Source organism: Cryptomeria japonica, chromosome 10 (assembly GCF_030272615.1).
Source record: "Cryptomeria japonica chromosome 10, Sugi_1.0, whole genome shotgun sequence".
Taxonomy (NCBI): domain Eukaryota; kingdom Viridiplantae; phylum Streptophyta; class Pinopsida; order Cupressales; family Cupressaceae; genus Cryptomeria; species Cryptomeria japonica.
In genome coordinates, this window is record NC_081414.1 from 117,097,498 (window position 1) to 117,116,906 (window position 19,409).

General features: G+C 36.2%; 1 protein-coding gene across 6 annotated transcripts in view; it reads right to left on the reverse strand.

Annotated features, from left to right (window-relative positions):
- The window catches only part of LOC131072609 (uncharacterized hydrolase YNR064C), a 151,617-nt gene extending 141,186 nt beyond the window's left edge, over positions 1 to 10,431 (reverse strand). For 2 of the 6 annotated variants that reach the window (XR_009112730.2, XM_058008829.2), the window contains exons 1-2: positions 10,074 to 10,431; positions 9,921 to 9,975 (exon numbers count right to left, since the gene is read on the reverse strand). Coding sequence is in view for 5 of the 6 variants with exons in the window: in XM_058008829.2 (XP_057864812.1) it covers positions 9,921 to 9,975; positions 10,074 to 10,394 (376 nt within the window). In the remaining variant the exon portion in view is untranslated. The remainder of the gene's footprint in view (positions 1 to 9,920; positions 9,976 to 10,073) is intronic. The other 4 variants (XM_058008828.2, XM_058008830.2, XM_058008826.2 and 1 more) reach the window with 4 other exon arrangements.
- Positions 10,432 to 19,409: the final 8,978 nt, after the last annotated feature.

Here is a 19,409-nt window from a genome sequence, read left to right on the forward strand (position 1 = left end):
CACCTTCTGGAGTATTCGCATGTAAGCATACCTGATGTCTCTAGGATTTGACATTTGGATAAGTGTTGCAAATGGATATACAGTCCCTTTTGTACCTCCTACGGATGTTGATGGAAAGAAAGCATTTGAAAGTAATGCTAAAGCCATGAATGCTATATTATGTGGCTTATCTAAGTCAGAGTTTGTAAAAATTATGCATTGCGATACAGCCCAAGCTAGGTGGGATAAACTTCAAAATGCGTATGAACGAGATGAAAAAGTTAAGAATGCAAACCTTCAAACTCATAGAATGTTGTTTGAAAGTCTAAAAATGCGTGAAAAAGAAAGTATTGCAGCTTATTTCTTGAGAGTTGATGAAGCGGTAAAATCCCTAAAGGGCTTACAAGAGAAGATTGAAGATAAGACTGTTGTTCCAAAGATTTTAAGATCACTACCTCTGAGATTTGATGCTAAAGTTTCGGCTATTGAAGAAATGGCTGACCTTGACAAGATGACAGTGGACCAGTTGCATGGTATTCTAACAACCTATGAAATGAGAACAAATGTTGAATCTTCTTCAAGGAAAAGCAAAGATAAGGAACATGTATCCAATGAAATCTCAGAAGAAGAATCAGATTGTGAAGCAACCCACTTTGTAAGAAAATTAAAAAGAGGTTCTGGTAAATACAAGGGCAAGCTGCCCTTAAAATGTTTTAACTGTGGAAAGCGGATGCTTTCCATCAAAATGTCCATATGAGAAGGAATAAGACAGCAGCAATGAGAAGGAGACTAAATATAGAAATAAGAATGTTGTGAGGAAAGGAAAGAAGTCACGTAATTTAAAAGGAGCTTCTATTCTAAAGAGGAAAGCAATTCATCAATTGCAAGTGGAGAAGAATCCTTCAATGATGAAATTATGTTCATGGCTCATTCTAGATGTTTTCAGCTGTTGTAAAACCACTGAATGATTGTTAATGTGCAGAACAGCAATACTATTTTCATATACAGCAGCCAGAAAAGTATGCACGGCAGCTCAAACCCTTGTGACAGGCTAGGTATGGCTGGAAACAACAGTACCTGCCAATAGAAATAATTCTTACAATGCCCATAAAAAGAAAATGGCTGCCTCAAAACATGGTGTAATCCTATAACAAAGTTACAAAACCAATCTTTACTAATAATTTTGGACCTGCAAGTACAACTTGTACAGATGTGATAAAGTTGTTATTGTCTCACATAAAGTTGTTTGTGTCTGATTTGAGCTGGTACAGCAGACGAAAGCTAACAACATCTAATATAATATTAAAGATATCCTCCTAATGTGTACAGTGGCCTTTATCAATGTCTAGGACCTTTTCTAATGATATACAGAAGATTCAATAAAGATGATTTTATCAGCTAAATCTGATTTTAACCTTCAAAAGCTGATTTTCTAAACATCAGACTTTGACCTCCTTGATTTCAATACCCAGCAGCCTTTGTAATGTGTCTAACAGTATAGGAGAACAATAATGGTACAGAAACCCAAAGTATGCAGCAAAAATATAGGAAATGTACAGTCCACAAAAATGTAAAGCGAACCCTTGTTAATTTTGCAATTGGTACCACAACTGTTACGGCAGCATACTCTAATATTCTTGTGGAATATATGGCAGGTATAAAATCAGTAAATGAAATAAACCACGACTCAAGAGAAACATATAATGGAACAGCAAAAATTATTTGTCTTTGAAAGCCACAAGTATACCAATATGATATAAATATTTCTACCCCCCTGTTTCCTGCAAATTTTGCCTCAATCTCTTTTCAAAAATTTTGGTCCTTTTAAGATCTTGTAGAGTTAGTCTTAAGCAAGTCTTCAAGGTTTGGGAACCTTTGAAATTGCCAACAAAATTTATCTTTTAGCTCAAGGTCCCAATGGATGTTATCAGGTTTTAAGCGTTGACTGGTTTGCAAGTTCGTAAAAGCACTGAAATGTTGATGAAGGTTTTAAGTTCAAAATAAAGCTCCATCCAAGAAGTTTCAGTGAGCAAGTGTCAGCTGGTTTATGAGTTCACAAAATTGCCAAACCACTGACAAGATATCAAAATTTTCAAGAACTTCAATAGATGGCTAAGTGGTCAAGGTGTCAACATTTCACTGAGTTTCAAAACTTTCTGAAACGCCAAAAAGGTTAGGTGTAGCTCAAAAAATGTCAATTTAAACTTATTAAAAAGAGTCCGTGATCTCAATTTTCACCATCATACATTCAAACAAAGGAACTCTATTGTGCAACCTAGTACTACCAATCAGTTCTACAATTTCTCCAATTCTGCTCTGTATTGTGAAGCAGGACAAGCATATCCCACAATCGAAGTGCATTGTGTCAAATTGCCTATTTGGAACCTGTTGTGACCTATTTCACACATCGCCCCATTGCAAATGGGGACCCCCTTTTTTTTTGCTTTTTAGGGTTTTGCTTTGGCGTCGCAACTGCTAATCACCAATCTTTTTGCAAATGAGGAGTTAGAGTTTTGGGGTCATTCCGAGCCAGACTGAGAATTTATGCTCAGAATTGAATTTGAGTATCGTCAAAGTGTTCACAAGGTCTAAAGGATGAAAATCGCAATTGCTTTGGGTCATTTCTGACAACCTGCTATTTTTAGAAATTTTTGGTTTTTCTACTTTTTTGAAAGTGGCATCTGGGTTTTGTTCATTGAACTATTTTATTACTACCCATTTTGTCGAAATTTGAAAATCTCGCCTCTAGATGTAAAAAGAAAGGCTTGAAAAAAATTTCTTTTTCCTGAGATTAGGGCTTTGTTCTTAAAGTCATTCTGATCCTGCCCATGTCTTCAAACTCAAAAAATATTTGCTTCTAACTGTAAAAAGCAAGGGTTTGAAAAATTTTGTTTTTTCCGAAATTAGGGTTTTGATCCTCATGCCAAATTATTCCTACCCATGTTCTCAGATTTTAAAAATTATGTCTTTAAGGGTAAAAAGTGTTGCCATTGTGTTGTCATTGATGTCAACCGGTATGGTATGTCAATCGGTGAGTGATGTGTTGGCAGTGTGTTGTTGCCAACTAGCAAGCATGTGACCGGTAAGAAAGCAAGATTGAACTAATGAAGAAGGGCAGGCAACCAGTATGCAGTTTGTTTAATGTCATACAGCAGGACTCCCACCAGATGAAGATGCTGTCACAAAATGAAGAGAAGTCTGACAGAAAGTGTGCTGCATCAAGATAGCAAGGAAGACATATGGGAAGGTTATCGGATCATATGTCTGTTTGAAGATATGTTTGCTCAATCTCAGTAAAGTCATGCTAGTGCAATGTTGGAAGCAGAATGAGCAACAAAGATCCACTCCCATCGGATATTGGTGGGTTGAGTGCAACTGTCTATCTACTCCTACCGGTAAGTGGTAATACTGAGCTTATCTCCCAACATGCATGGAATGCATTATAACTCTCTGGAATAGGTCAGTCAAGAAATATAAGGCAAGTGATTGAAGGCTCATACCGGATGACCAAAGTGAAACATAAAGATGCCTCAGGTGTGTGAAAAGAGAGATATGGACCGGATCAACAAGAGAAGGCATGATGAGCTACCGGGACAGAAGAGGAAGAATAAGAAGTGATGAGTTTGCCACTGTGGCAAACCAGTTGAGATGATCTTCGGGCTAATGAAGAAAAAGGAAAGGTTTAGCCTTGCAGACATGGAGTTATACCAGGATGCAAATGGAGATTGGTGTTACCACAGTTGGTGACAGTTGAAGATTGATGGCATGGAGTCATCAAGGATGTTACCGGTATGCAAGCAAATGTGTTGTCTACCGGTAAACTAGAACAGAGTCGTGTTCAAGCAACTGGTACAGATAATTGGAGAGGATCCAGGAGTTGCGGTTCAAAATAAATGTTCATAACATTGGCATGTGTCTGTGACTGAAACCGCATCAAGTTTGGTGAACCGGAGAGCTCAATTATAACTGACTGATATGTACTCTGTGGAGGAGAATGAATATCAGTCTAGTATGCAAGTAGGTAAGGCAACCGATAAGCTGACAGAGAGACAAAGTGAAGGACTCTCTTCAAACAGAAATGTGCATAGTGAAGTGATGAACTCTGAATCGGGAGCAGCCTAGGTCATCATGACCTAACCGACAAAATGGTGGAGTGCATGGCATGAAGGTTAACCGGTAAGGCAAGATGAATCGATAGTATAGGGTGAATACCTGTAGAGTGTTGTTGGTCGGTGACTCATCCTAAACCGACACAGTGAGCAGAGGTGGATGCCGACAAAGAAGACACGTAGCTTCCAGGTGGCAAAGTAGAAAACCTAACATGCAGAGGTCGATGAAAGAGGTAGTTGGTGATTGGGTCAACAGTTAATGCAGACTGCGAAAATCACGGGTTGAGTGCAGAAGGATGTGGCTCGAGGCAGATCGAAGGACGACTCTTGGTGAGTTGATCGAAGCAAGATATCTGATCATCTTGTCGATCTGGAGAAGGAAGTTGCTGGTTCATTTATTGTGATTGACTAAAGCAGGGCCGTGTTTGCTAAATTTAGTAAACGTGTAATGGAAGAAAAGATTTGGCAGTGTTGTTTGACTTGTTACAGGCTGTCAACTCTAGGAACAAGATCAGATATGATTTGATACGATTTGTGGTCGGTAGAAGAAACCCTAGCGTGCCAAGGTTTGATTTTCAGCTTTGGTGGGAAAGCCCGTGTATAAATATGCAAATTGAAGATCTGGGTTGTGGATGTTGTGATGCCGGATAAGAATGAGTGAGTGTCCATCAAAGAGTTCATCGAAGAACATTGAAGTGACTGAGTGCTTGACGAGAGAACCGATAGAGTCAGAACTGGTAAGGCAGCGGCAGTGAGCAAAGGAGAGCAGAGAGATAGTGAGAAGAGGTCAGACACGGCAGAGGCTGAGTAGCAAAAGATTCAAAGAGGGTGAGCAGAGTACCGGTGGTGACAAGTAGCAGTGGGTCAGAGTAATCTGAGAACCGGCAGAGAATAGAAGTCTAGAAAGGCAAAGAACCGGTAGAGAATAGAGCAGGATTGAACCGGAAGAGGAGTTAAACCGGAAGAGAGAATTGAGTAAAGGTGTTACAAAATCCATTTGTAACAAGGTGCAGATTATTGTATAACATTTTTAAAGGATTATTGATCCATATGGCGTTTTTTCAAAAACATGGCTAGGGTTTGGAGTACGGTTTGAATTCTATTTTAAGGATTTTCTTTCTTCTTTCAAGGATTGCTTCTTGCTTCTTGGAAGACGTCTTGGATAAGCAAGGTGAGTTTTCTTTTGGTTTTTTGCTTTCTTGCTTTGTTTATGTTCTCTTCTTATTTATTCTTTCTAGTTGTAAATTTGTATGTATGTTGGTTTTGCCCTAAAATCAATTTTGTGAAAGAGATTTTCCCCTTTGCAAAGCAATTTGTGAATTGCATTGATCTTCCCCATTTTCCCTCTTTACTTGTATTCGGGATTTTAAATCCCGATTACAAGTAGGATGAAAATAATTGATCTTCCCTTATGGTTGTAATACTTCGATTGAAATTCTAAGTTTCAAAGATGAAAAATACCCATTCTTCCAAAATCGGGTTTGTTGAACCGGATTGCATGTTGAAAGTTCTTCCCATTTTCTTAAAGATGATCTTCCCAAAATCCTTCCATTTTTGTTCATACTCATTGCCTTTATCCGTGCATTCCATTCATGTCATTTCCCACATGTCAAAATCTCATTTTTCACTCATTTCTCCATTTTCCGTTTTACAAGTATACTTGTATTCGAGTTTTAAAAATCCGATTGCATGTTCGTTCTTCCCCACTTGTGTACTTGTAAAACTTTCCCCAAGATCCAAAATTGGTTAAAGTCAAGTTTCAAACATTCCCATTTATTTCTCATCTTTCTCTCACAAAGTTGTGAAGTGCAAGGGCTGGAGTTCTTCCCATTTGAAGAAGGAAAAATGTTAGTTGCAGCTGATTATGATGTTGCTTTAACACTTTTAAGTCTTCATCGCAGCATACCAGGTTGTTCTTCAATGTCAGATTTACCAGCATCTCCCATTCCGAAGAAGATGAAGTATAAATATGACAAGTACCAAAATGAAGTTTCACCTTCACAAGTTTCCTCTCATTTGGATCATATCAAGGATACGGAGATAGGGCATGTTGACATGTCAGAATTCATAATGAGTAGAGGAGCAAACAATTTTCAGCTGCCTCAATTCAGGTTTTGATGAAACATCAAATCTTTTTGCACGAAATCCAGTCCACTTTGGAGAAAAACGACTCTATGCTTCTTCAATGCAATGACACCATCGTGAAGACCATGGTTGTTGCCAAGAACACCCACGAACCGAATCCTATTGAGCTACGAACGATCATCCAAAAGTTCAAAGGATTCATGTCTTCACATGCCACAACTTAAGTATTTTTCAACACTTAGTTGCATTTTTCCAGAATTGTAATCTCTTAGTTGTAGTTTTTCTTTTGACAAGTTACATGTAAAAACATTTTGTAAATTGCAAGTCAAGTCTTTACTTGCACTTTTGTAATTACATATAAAACAACTACAAGTTGTGTTCAGTTAGGACTGTAGTTGGAATAAGTCATAGTTAGTTATTGAATAAGTCTTGGTGGTTGAGAAAATCTCTCAAATTAGTTAGGATCCTCCCTGCTTTTTCTCAAGACTTCTTTTAAATTAATACTTGAGGGGGTCTATTGTAATCTTTATCTTTTAGAAAGCAAGCAAAAACTCTGCCAAATTTACAGCAAAGAAGTCTTTGAGCTTTCATGTGTGAATTTAAGAATTGAAAGAAATAAGAAGAAAATTGCTCAAGTTTTGAGTCTTTGTGCTACATTCTTCAGTTTGTGTTCCATATTATCTTTCTTGCAAGTGTTTCTTTAAGAGCTTAATCAAATTTGATTTGCAGTCTTTGTGCTGCAAGTATTGGAAATTAATTTAGTTAAAGTAGAAGTTCTATTGAGAAAAGTTGTAAGACTTTGTGCTTGCACTTGTTCTTAAGAGAGTTTAGAAGTAGATTTTGTAAGAAATAGTTGTGAGTCTTTGAGCTCTTACTAGTTCTTACTGTTTCAAGTAAAAGGAAATAAGTTCTTTCAAACTTTGTGCTGTTATAATTTGTTCTTAATATCGTTAGAATAGAAAAGGGTAGATAGGACTTCACATAATCAAGACTTTGAGCTTGATATTGTTGTCTCGTCCCGAAGGAGGTGACAGAAGTCTTTGAGCTTTCAAGAAACTTCATTTCCTTTCTCTCATTTCATTTCAAAAAGTTGTTATTGCTATTTTATGTTAAATTGCTATCACTTTTCTATGAAGAGAAAAGGATATTGGCTTTCTTGAAAGAAGAAGAAAGACCGATGTCCCATCCTATTGTAGTTTTAAGTTGCAGATAGATAGGGGGAGCCTTCCCTTAATTAGGAGAGTTTTACTCACACACTAGGGTTGAAACCACGATTTTGTATATTTCCCCAAGTGTACAAAATTTTCAACCAACACGGGGATCAAAGATCGAGTGGAACAAGCTTGGTGATAATGAAAGTTACACTTCCATCGGGCGGCGATCAACCAATAAGAGACTTGTGAGGGACCCACTATCGGGGATCAGAGATTGGGTGGAACAAAGCGTGAAGAACTAATGAGTTACATTTCTATCGGGTGGCGATATGGCGATAACCTTTGAGATTTGGTGGGGACCACGAAGGACTTGTTTTCATTTGCCAAGTTGTTTGCTAACAATTGGTGGAAAATGGAACGACTCAGAGGAAGCGATGGAGACAACATGCGTGTTATTGACAGTCTGGGAAGTTCGACAATTGGGCAACTAAAACGAACTGTTTTTCAACAGAGATATAAAAACTCCTAGAAAAACAGTTGCAGGAAGTTGGATTGTGTGGTGATGATTTATGTCATTGTGAAAAGAGGATTGTAGCAATCGATTGGTAATTTTGTAAAAGCTGAATTGAAAAGGCGATTAAGATTGTAATCTTCTGTACTGCTCCCTAAACAAAGATCAGATCAAAGGTCTAGAACTTGTATGTAATTGTTTTTACTGTAATACAAGGGATTACTTTGGTGTGTGGGTTTTTCTCCCGTAATGGTTTTCCCACGTGAAATCTGGTGTACATCGTTGTGTTTGTGTTTTTCATGTTACTTTGTTTATTGTGTATCTTAGTTGCTGTAATTCGAATTGAAACACACATCTGCTTTACTTCTCTAAGAAATTGGCATTAGGAAGGCGTTTTCCGCACTTTGCTTTCCTTGTAGAGGGTTTAAATAGAGGACTTGATGAGGAGATGAAGGGCTTTGGAAATGTGACACTTATCTTCAAGGAGGACAAGTGTCAAGCCATGTGGAATGCTCAAGAGGAAATGACAAGTGTCCCAAAGGGGGACACATGTCTTGGGGAGGAATGACAAAGGACACGTATCTATTTGGGGAATAACCACCCAAATTAGAATATTTTCCAATAGTTGGAAAATAAGGAATGTGCACACGTGGGAGAGGACGTTAGGATAGGATAGGATAAGGTTGGTTAGGGAGGATAGGGTTGGTTAGAACCCATGGGTTAGGATAGGGGTTGAGTTAGAACTAGAAGGGTAGTTTAGGTTAGGAGACATGTGGGCTAATTAATTAATTGAGAATTAATCAATTTACAAAATAGAGGAAAAAGGTGACATGAATTAAATAAAATAAATCAATTATTTTATTTAATAGAAGAAGGGTTCAAAAAGAGGATTAATTAATTAACAAGGTTAATCAATTAATAGGCCATGGCTTTATTAATTAAATTAATTTTGCCAAAGGGGATGGAATGTTGCAATATAATTAAATAATAAGAATTATTAAATTAACACGAGCGGCTAATGGGATTAAATTTGATTAAATTAATTAGTCAAATTTAAGTGTCTACAATATACATATATACTCTGTCCATAGTAGTTGATGCCTAGAACGCTTCAGTTATTTAAATCTGTCTAGCATGCTATCTATCATAATAACAAGGATGATGGTGTTGAAACAAGTAACATGAGATGTCCATATGTCAACTGATTGGAAAACACTTAAAGAAACAACGATGCCTAGACCAAATTTGGTTGCTACAGTATTGATCATAGCACTACTTATTCAAATCTGTCTAGCATGCTATCTATCATAATAACAAGGATGATGGTGTTGAAACAGTTAACATGAGATGTCCATATTTCAACAGAATGGAGAACACTTGTAAAAACAACGATGGACTTCCTTAAGCAGGTTACGGGTAAAATTAAGCACTGTAATGAAGTTCACAAACACAAATCTGATATGAAAAAGAGAGAAAAGACAATATCAAATTGACAATATGGTAATGCTACATTTACAAAAAGACAGAATTCTCAAAGGAAGATGAAACAAATTAGAGATGAAGATATGAAGATATTTAAAACACCCCCAGCTATTGCTTCGCCACTTCCCACTTCCCCATCGTGCCTTTGGTTTTTGGCTAACATAACTCCAGAGCTTTAGCATTGAGAGGTCACACAGGCAGTTATATGTAAATTTATTTCTGTCCCGCAAACCTGGTTTCAAGCCCTACCCAAGCTAGATATCCTGCATGTAGACAGGCCCAGCATTAATTGGGATAGGAAAAGGCCATAGCCTGTTGCAGCTTCCACGCATCCGGGCAGTCCCAGCGTTATAACCAGGTAGGCCCAGTGTATATTAGGGTCAAAAATGCAGAGTCGTTTGCACCTCCCGCATACAGGCAAGCTAATCATTAGCCCTCGGATGATTTTGACGGCGTAAATTGCCCCGTCAATGGCAACTTATCCTTCAAAGAGTTTTAGTGGAAGAAGTTATATGGGTTTATTTACCTCACTAAAACAAAAAGAAATTAAGTGAACTTTCTAAATTAAAAAACAATCTGTCAGAGAAAAATAACACTTACCTCCGCCGAAAGAGAAGCCATCTCCAACCATAACAGGGGCATCCACTAAATATCCCTGTCAAATGATACAAAGGAAAACAATAATTATAGCAAAGGCCATCTAATTATGATAATATACATTAAAAAATTAAATGGAGAAATGCCATCGTATACCTCAGAATTCACGCAAATTAGAAGTGTTGCAGAAGTTACCTCGTCATCATCGTTTGTTGAAAGTGCTTTCCATTTGAGTTGTTTGAACCTCCAATTGGGAGAAAATTGTGGGGGCAACTTTGAAGGGAAATGAAAATTACCGAGTGCTGAAGAAGGCAATGCACACGGCTGACATTGAATTTTTTGGCGAGCAGAAATCATCTCTGAGCCGCCAAATTTGTTTGAATAAGCTGGAAGTAACAGACACTTTTTTAAGTGAATTTGAATTGCATGCATGCTGATGGCGGAATATTTGCAGCCGCTAAATAATACTCCCGCCATCGTTATCGTCAAGCGCGCTGTGTCCACAACTTTAAAATAAAGAGACAAAACATCGGATGATCTCGGGAATGTTTTTATTTTATTTTATTTTATTTCTAATTTCCAGTTTCGAGGAATGAATGAATGAATGGATGTTTTTAATAACGTTCACTAGGTCAAACAGTTTATGGGACCCACGGATAGCTAGCAAAGAAGGTATGCAAAGCCCAAAAAAATTCAAACTGTTAAACCTCTTTCTCCTTCTCTTTTGCATCTTCGATCTTCTGTTGTGTAACTTGATTAGGAAATCTGCAACTTTTGGTATCATTTATTTGTCAAATAGACTACTTAAGGTGTTCACATTTAGTGTCTCAACATACTTACTTTGGATGTCACTGTAGGCTAGGCACTCCATGATGTAATGACATTCAGTCTCCACCACCCCTTGCGTACAATATCTACACCTTCTATCTTCACATTCCTCTTTGGGTATCGTCCATCTCCCAGTTTCACATCTAAGTTGATATGAAACATGGGGAGGACATGATAAAAAGAATCGTACCGTTAGAATTGTATCCCTAGGGTTAAGCAGTTTTTGTTGTATTTTTTCTTCAAAAGATTTTTACAGTTTTAGTGTTAGGTTTTATGGAGGTTGTTGAAATTTTTTAGGAATATTTTAAAGTTGGTGGTCTTGTGAATTTAGTAGTGTAAACAAAAAAAAAAAAAAATTAGTAGTGTAGTTTAGCTTAAAAATTTAAGCTCCAAATTTAGGGAAGTCATTTCTCTCATGAATAAAATAAACATCGTTTTTCTTGATGAAAAATTCAAACACATGGTGAAATCACAATTTCATCTATCATGGACTTGGAAACTTCATCATTTTCCTTCTATATATTAGCTAATTGACAAGTGGTAGAAAAGATTTCTAAGCTAGTGCGGCAATTTCTAACGCCACCCTAATTTCATAAAATTGTTTGTTTCATGGAACGTCCTACTCCTTAAAAACAAATCCTGAAAGCACCCCCATGAGACCTTACCCTTAGATGGAGGTGTGTGTTCTTATTATGGGGATAAGAGTTGCTTGTTAATAAAATGTGAGTTAGTGCTAGGTAAAAAAAAAGTATTTTTATTTTTAAATATACAATATGGAAACAAAAGTATCTATTAATCCATGTAAAGGTTTAATTAATGGTTGGCTAACTATTGTGTATTTTTCCAATAGGTAAGTCTCAATAGATATTGACATTACTAATATAAAAATAGTTTATAAAAATAGCGATATGACGTGAAAAGTGGTAGCTTACATTTCATATATTTTTTACATTCAATTTGTCTAACTTGTAAATACATATGACAATAATATAAATAAAAGTGTGTTCAACTTATCTACCTCTTTTGACCAACTTCATGTTCCACCATGTCCAAGTACTCCCTTATTTACTTCATATAAACCTTTTAATCACTAAAATATTGTTCTCAAGTTCATTTTTATCATTTATGAAACAGTATAACAATAATAAAAATAAATAAATAATTATAAAATTATAAACACCTTTTAATTTATGATGATACATGTTGCTTATTTCATGGCTTGTAAAAAACTCTTTCCATTACTTTCAAATCCACCCTAATTTAAATATTATATTACAACATCTCTCAAATCAAACTTATAAATGCTACTAAATTCACATTCCAAATCACATATACCATTAAGTTGTTTTCCAACCTCATACAACACCTCTCAAATCATAATGATAGATGGCATTCAAATTAGATTTCACACAATTTCTCTCATTAATTTTAGTTATGCCTAATAGGTATTCCCTCCATGAACTCAAATCTTTCCACTTGGTCCACATATTACCTAATCAAATGCCTTTTATTTGAATACAATCGGTGAGATGAAACCACACAAATCAAGGCAACAAAATGTAACCATGTAAATAACAAATAAAATAATCAAATGGATATCATGCCTATAAATACAATTTCAATTCTACGTTGTAGATTCTACACTTTCAAGCACCTATTGTAGATTCAAACATGCATGTTACAACTTCAAGCACACTTGGTACAACTTCAAACACAACTATTGCAGCTTCAAGCATATTTGAATTTGTAATCATTCCATACATACAAACGCATGACCAAGTTGTAATAAACTTTAGTTTTTTGGCATGTGAGAAAGTTCTACAACAAGAGTATGAAGCGAAGGGTTGTGTCAAATGTAGGGAACTAAAGATGAAATCAAGGGTGAAAAGAAACATAATGGTAGGCAAGATGTTGTGGTTGAGGTTTCAAACAAGTAGCAATACCTAGGTTTCAACCCTTTGTGTTCCTCTACAAGTGGCATGTGAAAGGATCCTCTCACTTCCATCTCTAATGGTCGCATTGCCCCCAACAAAGTGTTGCTCAATTCCCATATGGATCTGCAAATCTATGTGGCTTGCAAGAATAGGGCTAACCCCTTTCATGTTTGTAATGCATTCTACAATGAGAAGATCATATTGGCTAACCCTAATGAAGCAAGGGAAATCGAGCAAGGTGGTAAATGATTAGTTTAAACACAAATAAACATATAAAATCAAATGAAAGCAATAAACTGACTACTTATACCTTGCAAGAGAGGGTCTCTCTTGTTCCTCCGATTGAGCAAATGATGAAGTAGAAGCGCCCTATCACTCCACCTTATTGGATGTGTTCTTCTTTGGGATGTGGATTGCTCTCCAAATGCACAACAAGATTGGTGGATGATTTGATAAGATTTGGATTTGGATTAGAATGATGTGTATGGGTGTGATAAATTGGGTTATGAGGCAAGATTTCAACATTATGATGGCATGATGGATGATTTGGGATCTCAAATGGACAGCCTGAGAATATGATGGAAGTGGATGATTTGTGAGGAGAGGAGACTCCAATTTATAGATTTGAGGAGGCCAAAATGGAGGGCCAAGATTGATTTTGGAATGAAGGGTTGAGATTGATTTGAGAGAGAAGACATGGATCAAGGTGCATGGGGAGAATAAAGAGGAATATAAAATTCCTTGGGAAGAGGGAAGAGGAATTAAAAATTCCCAAATAAAGGATGCATAGGGGGATTCAAAGAAATTTGAATTTCTTTGAAAGTCTCAAGGTTGATGTGACATGAGTGGAGGAATATAAAATGGGGAAAATAATGGTAAGCATGCTTCTAGAAGAATTAATTAGGCTAAGAGGAGGTTAGGGAAAGTGATTTGTAGGAATCACTTCACTTAGGTTGGTTAATTAAAATTAATTAACTAAGTGGGTTTTATAAGAAATAACGGTTGAGGTGACTTTAGAAGAATGGGGAAATAATTAATTTATTGATAAATTAATAATTGGACTAGATTGATTAAATTTGATTTAATTAACCTTAAGAAGAAGGGAATTAACACAATTAAACTAGTTAATTACGTTGACAAGCTTAAGTTAATTAAATATTAATTTAATTAATTTTAGGTGTCTACACCTAACTCTTACCCAAAAAAAGTGGAATGGTCTTTGGTTAAGATTGTTGTTAGGGTCCCTGAATAATGTTTGGTTCCATCTCCCCCCTATTTCTCCCTAGTAAAAATATCTTCTCCTTGGGATATTTGGATGTAGTTTTAAAAAACCTAGATCCCATTGATTTTCATGTCTTTGATGCCTATGTTGATGCTTCATATATTGATGTGGGAATCACTCCCTCAGCCTTTGACTTTTGAGAAAATGTTTTCCATTTAAGCACTTTATGGAGTGGGCTAAGTCAAACTATAGTAACTTGACCACTCTTGAAACTAAAGTGTTCAATTTTTCTATCTAAATCACTTCAAATATCTAGAGGACTACAACTTTGTAATTCATAATGGTCTTTGTTTTTTTTATCGATTTGATCTCTACATTGCTCCATGGATCCCTTTTTTAGACCCTACTATTGTTAAAATCACATCCACCCCAATTTCGATATGATTTGACAATCTTCCCCCACTCATGTTTGACATAGGTCTTATTAGATATGTTATTGATCAAGTATGCTCTTTCGTTAAGTGAGATATTGAGTTGATGTCTCCTACATGAAAGTTCATGAGGGTATGTGTCATGATTGACATTTCAAAACCAGTGCATCAATCTATTAAAATCCACTTCTCTCATAGAACCTGGACTCAATATTTCAATTTAAAGATTCAATACTTACATTCTTTTGATGCAACATGATTAGTCAGGAACTCTTTGGATGCACCGTAATCAAATCATCTAGTTTGAAGTTCATCAATCTCAAAAAATGGATTAAGAAGTTAGACCCTACATATGCAAATTTTATTTGTTGTAATCATGGTAAGTTCTTGAATCTTCAAAATGAGATAAGGTATAGCCATGTGACTCTTATGGATGCTCTTAATCTTGTTGTCCCCTCCTCACTTCATTGTCCCACCAAGATTGATTCCAATATAATTAATCTTCCCTCTAATAATTGTTGGTTAACAGATTTTGTTCCCTTCAAAAATGTAACATTATGACTCTATGCCCACACAAGAGAACAAACTATCAATCAACAGTTGGATAAGTCGCGATTCTTTCTGCAACTTTCCTCTTAATTTTAGAGGTACAACTCCCTCTTATGATATGAGTTTGGGTTTTTCTAGGGTATGCTTTTAACCAGAAAGTAGGAAAGGCAAAATTCCTAACTATAACAACCATAAAAATGATAAATGAATTTTCTTTGGATCATTAACCAATCATTTTCATACAATATTTCACATAAAGATGAACATCATATAACGATTAATGTATTAGGGAAGACAAGCTTTAAAAATAGGTCATCATATGAAAACTTGAACAGTAAGTATTCACATAGGAAGAACACCGAGATTATCCATATTAGCACAAAGTCTAAGTACAGATAAACCATTCTAAAGCTTCCATATTCATAAATAAACTATATAATCCATTTGCATTTTAGAAAACAACACCAAGTTTGATATTTTGAAAGTTCTCCCCCACTTTTCTATCTACTAATCATCCATTTTTATATCTAATCAAAAAAATTATGTTTCCAAGAAACTGTTTGTCTTTCTATAACGGTTTTGAAAATGATATTCATGAACATGATTTTCAAATAAAACAAAAATTATCAAGACAAACAAAAACCATATCATAAACAATTGTTGGCTCTACACCTCCTCATCCTCAAGTAGCGGGTTCTGACCAACTATTTGTCTATCGATCATTTCCGCTTTTGTCTCCTCTTCTATAAGGACCCAGAGGACTGCCCTAAATTCATCTTCATCTTCTATGAGTACATAGGCAAGGCTAGTTAGGTCGAAGAGAATATCATCCTGCATGTATTCGACATCTGGATGTATGAGGGGGTCTTTTCCCTTAAGCACCATTTCCTCCAATGTCTTAAGAACTAATTACCAGGATTCCTTCTAGCACCTAACTCTTCCTGTAGGAGTCGTTTGTGATTTTTAACTTGTGCAGTAATCTATCTCAAAAAGGCAATAGTCTTTCTATGCTCGACAAAATCGGTTTGCTGCTTCCATGCAAGAGCATGCAACCCTTGAATAATGTTTCCTTGCTGATTTTTCGACCAATTCAAGTCTGGATTATCAAATGGCGAGTCGTCATGAGGTAAGACCATTAGGGGAAGTTCATGATGACATACTTTACCTCAAATGGCATTTATTTCAATTTATAGAGAATAACAACATCAAGAATTATCACTCGTGTCACCACCTTTGCATGCCTTTAACTATTTAATCTCATTAATAATGATGATACTTTACAAATCCCAATTGGTTCATGTTTTTGGAAATTTTGCATGGTGGTGGGTGGTTTAGAGGCGGACAGGTGTTGAATTGAGGTATACAAATTCTGAGTATATTATGTCTTTTTTTTTAATCAATTACTTTAGGGAGGAAGATTTAATCTTCCTTTATACATATCGATGGTGCCCCTTCACCAAGGGTCGCCACTTTTCCAAGTTGGTCTCCAACAATTATATTATTAATAACAATATAATAATTATTATATTATTATGCAATATAATAATTATACAGTATATTTATAATATAATTATATTATCACATAATTATATAATTATATTATCTCTCAATAATAATATTGTCACAATAAATATAATTATGACAATATAATATAATATAATTATATAATCACAATATTATCACAACCTTAATGTTGTCTATGTCAACCTGAAGGAATCTGACCATAGCATCAACACTCCCTCTTAGTCGATTAGGCTGATTAGGCCACTTACATATTTGTCTTCCTTAGGCTGGAAGTGATGACCAATGCTGCGAATCTTCAAAACTCCCTCTCAGCTAAGGAGGATACTTCCAGTTGCACAAGACATATCACCTCATCAAGATGACCAACACAATGACTGCACTCATGAGCAAGCAAGAACCTTATCACCTCATTGTGATATCATATCACCTCACAGTGATATCAGGTATTATGGCATATCCACAAATATCACTTCATGTGATATCCACCATAGATATATCCTTATGTAATATCCACCATTATGGCTTATCCATATATATCACTTCACATGATATCCACCATTAAGGTATATCTAAAGATATTACTACATGGCATGTCCATGGATTTCACGTCACATGAAATCCACCATGAATACCTCTTTATGTAATATCCACCATTATGGCTTATCCATGGATATCACGTCTCATGATATCCACCATTATGGAATATCCATAGATATTACTACTAGAGATATAAACCATTATGACATATCCATAGATATCACATCCCATGATATCCATCATAATGGTATGATCAATCAATATCGTAAGATTGTCACCTTACGATAATGATTGGATGTACAATTGTTCACCATCGAGAGATCATCACCTCACAATAATGTTCACAGGGGCTCATCAAGCACTGAACCAAAATTGTCATGGAGTCACACACATGACATCCACCATGAACCATATTAGAGGGTGTAGATAAGGGCTTTCCCCTTAAGTCTCTCTCAAAGAGAAATGCAATCACAAAATTTTACACTTTAAAACATCGTTTGAAAAGAAGAATACATTAGTGAATAGCATACCTTTCCACCATGTCTCTAACATAGTGATACTTGATCTCTACATGCTTTGACCTTCCCTAAAATACAAGGTTGGAGTCTGCATTATTCTTGGTGTATTCCAAGCTCACCAAGTATTCATCTATCCAGAAATAGCATGACCTAGGAGTCAACATAAAGGTCATGGGACTCCATCCCATGAATCATAGTCCTTTGACTGATCACTAGAGAAACCATCTTGACATGGTCCACTCCCTCTGAACCAATATGACCAAGATCCTCAAATTTCAACCAAAGCACATCCTCTTAGTTGCTCCCTCTGAAGATGAAATGAAGCCCAGGTAGGAAAGTACAACCTACTTTCCTCCACGTGTAAATCCAAATTTCTTCAGCTAGAGATCATTTCCAACAACGTCAAGCCAAAGATATATACATCCACCTTGGGAGTGATAGGAAGGCCCCAGATGCTTCTTCAATGGATGATGGACAATTCAATATTTCCCTCCACAAACTCTCTTCTTTAAACTGGTATTATGATGACAATAAATTGTTGGCAGCAAGATACAATTCGCTAACATCCACCGATCTCAACCTTTCACTTTTCCTTATCTTTCGATGCTCATACAATAATCAATGAAGATTATGTTATACTCATACCAGTGTACTTGTAATTATGTTTTGTCTGTAATTTAGATCTGATTCTCTTCATTGATGCATGTTTTCACATTCGCATCTTATATTTATTACACACACCATATCCACGATTTTATTTTTTTTTAAATTTTCCCACAAACTCTTCTCTATCTTTGAGATAATCTGATCACACTATCCTCTAGCAATCTGTAACATATTTCGTTATAGTCTTCTTCTCAAATCAGAATTCAATACTCATGTAATAAACACTTCACAAATCTGATCTAGCACTATATTTTATATATTACAATTTCAACATCATATTTCCACACTTAAACATTCAACACATATATGCAACAGTATCCTCCTTTATACTTTCAATTATTTTTCACAGTATTAAGTTTTTCATTTTAAACTTCACACACACTTACTACCATAACTTTGTATGATGATGTATCATCTTTGCTCGATGATGTACCCTGTATTTACACATCATCCCCATATATAACCATGAGCCATTGTGAGCTGAGGTCAAGCAACTCACACCACTACCTCCATAAGCCATCTTCAATGCCACCACTACAGAGCGATGGACCAACCACATAAATGCATGCCTCCAAATAGGAAGTCAATCTCCCCGCAACCAATCAAAGAAGCCACCCAATTAAGAACATGTTGACTTCATGAGCCCACTGCTCCAAGGGCTTCAAGAACCATAGGCAACAGCAGGAAGAAAAGACTCCTCTTGTGCCTGTGATGTACCATGACTTGCATGGTGGAGATTTTTGTTATCCCCGGATCTATACAGTGCAATATCTCTAGGCCAAGTAAAGTATGTGAGAGGATGCGTGCAATACCAAGGATGAATTTTCACCTTTGATGCCACTCACCAAAAGACCTCATGAATCATACCATAAAGTGCACATGCTCTAGAGAATGTCGGTCAAACAGGACCCTCAATTTGGCTTTCAAACCATGTGATTTAGATATGAAGCCATGAAAGGTTGAAGGAAGCTCGTGTGGTGTGAGATTACACAACCTTGCTAAAGATAAGTACGACCTTCCAATGTATTCAATGCATACAACCAAACAAACTGCGCACTGCAGGCTCCATGGACCCTAACCCAAGATCTTCACAATAAATTTCGATCAAACAAGATAGCAGGCGGGGTCCTTGGTAATGAATGAAGTCGATTGGATATGAGGATTGAATCACCATGGGCCAGGCCGAACAAGTGAACTCCAATGCGGGCTCAGGCATGTGAGATATGACATTGATCAAACTTTCATTAACAATCTTCAAATTGATCACTTCGTTTGATCAATTT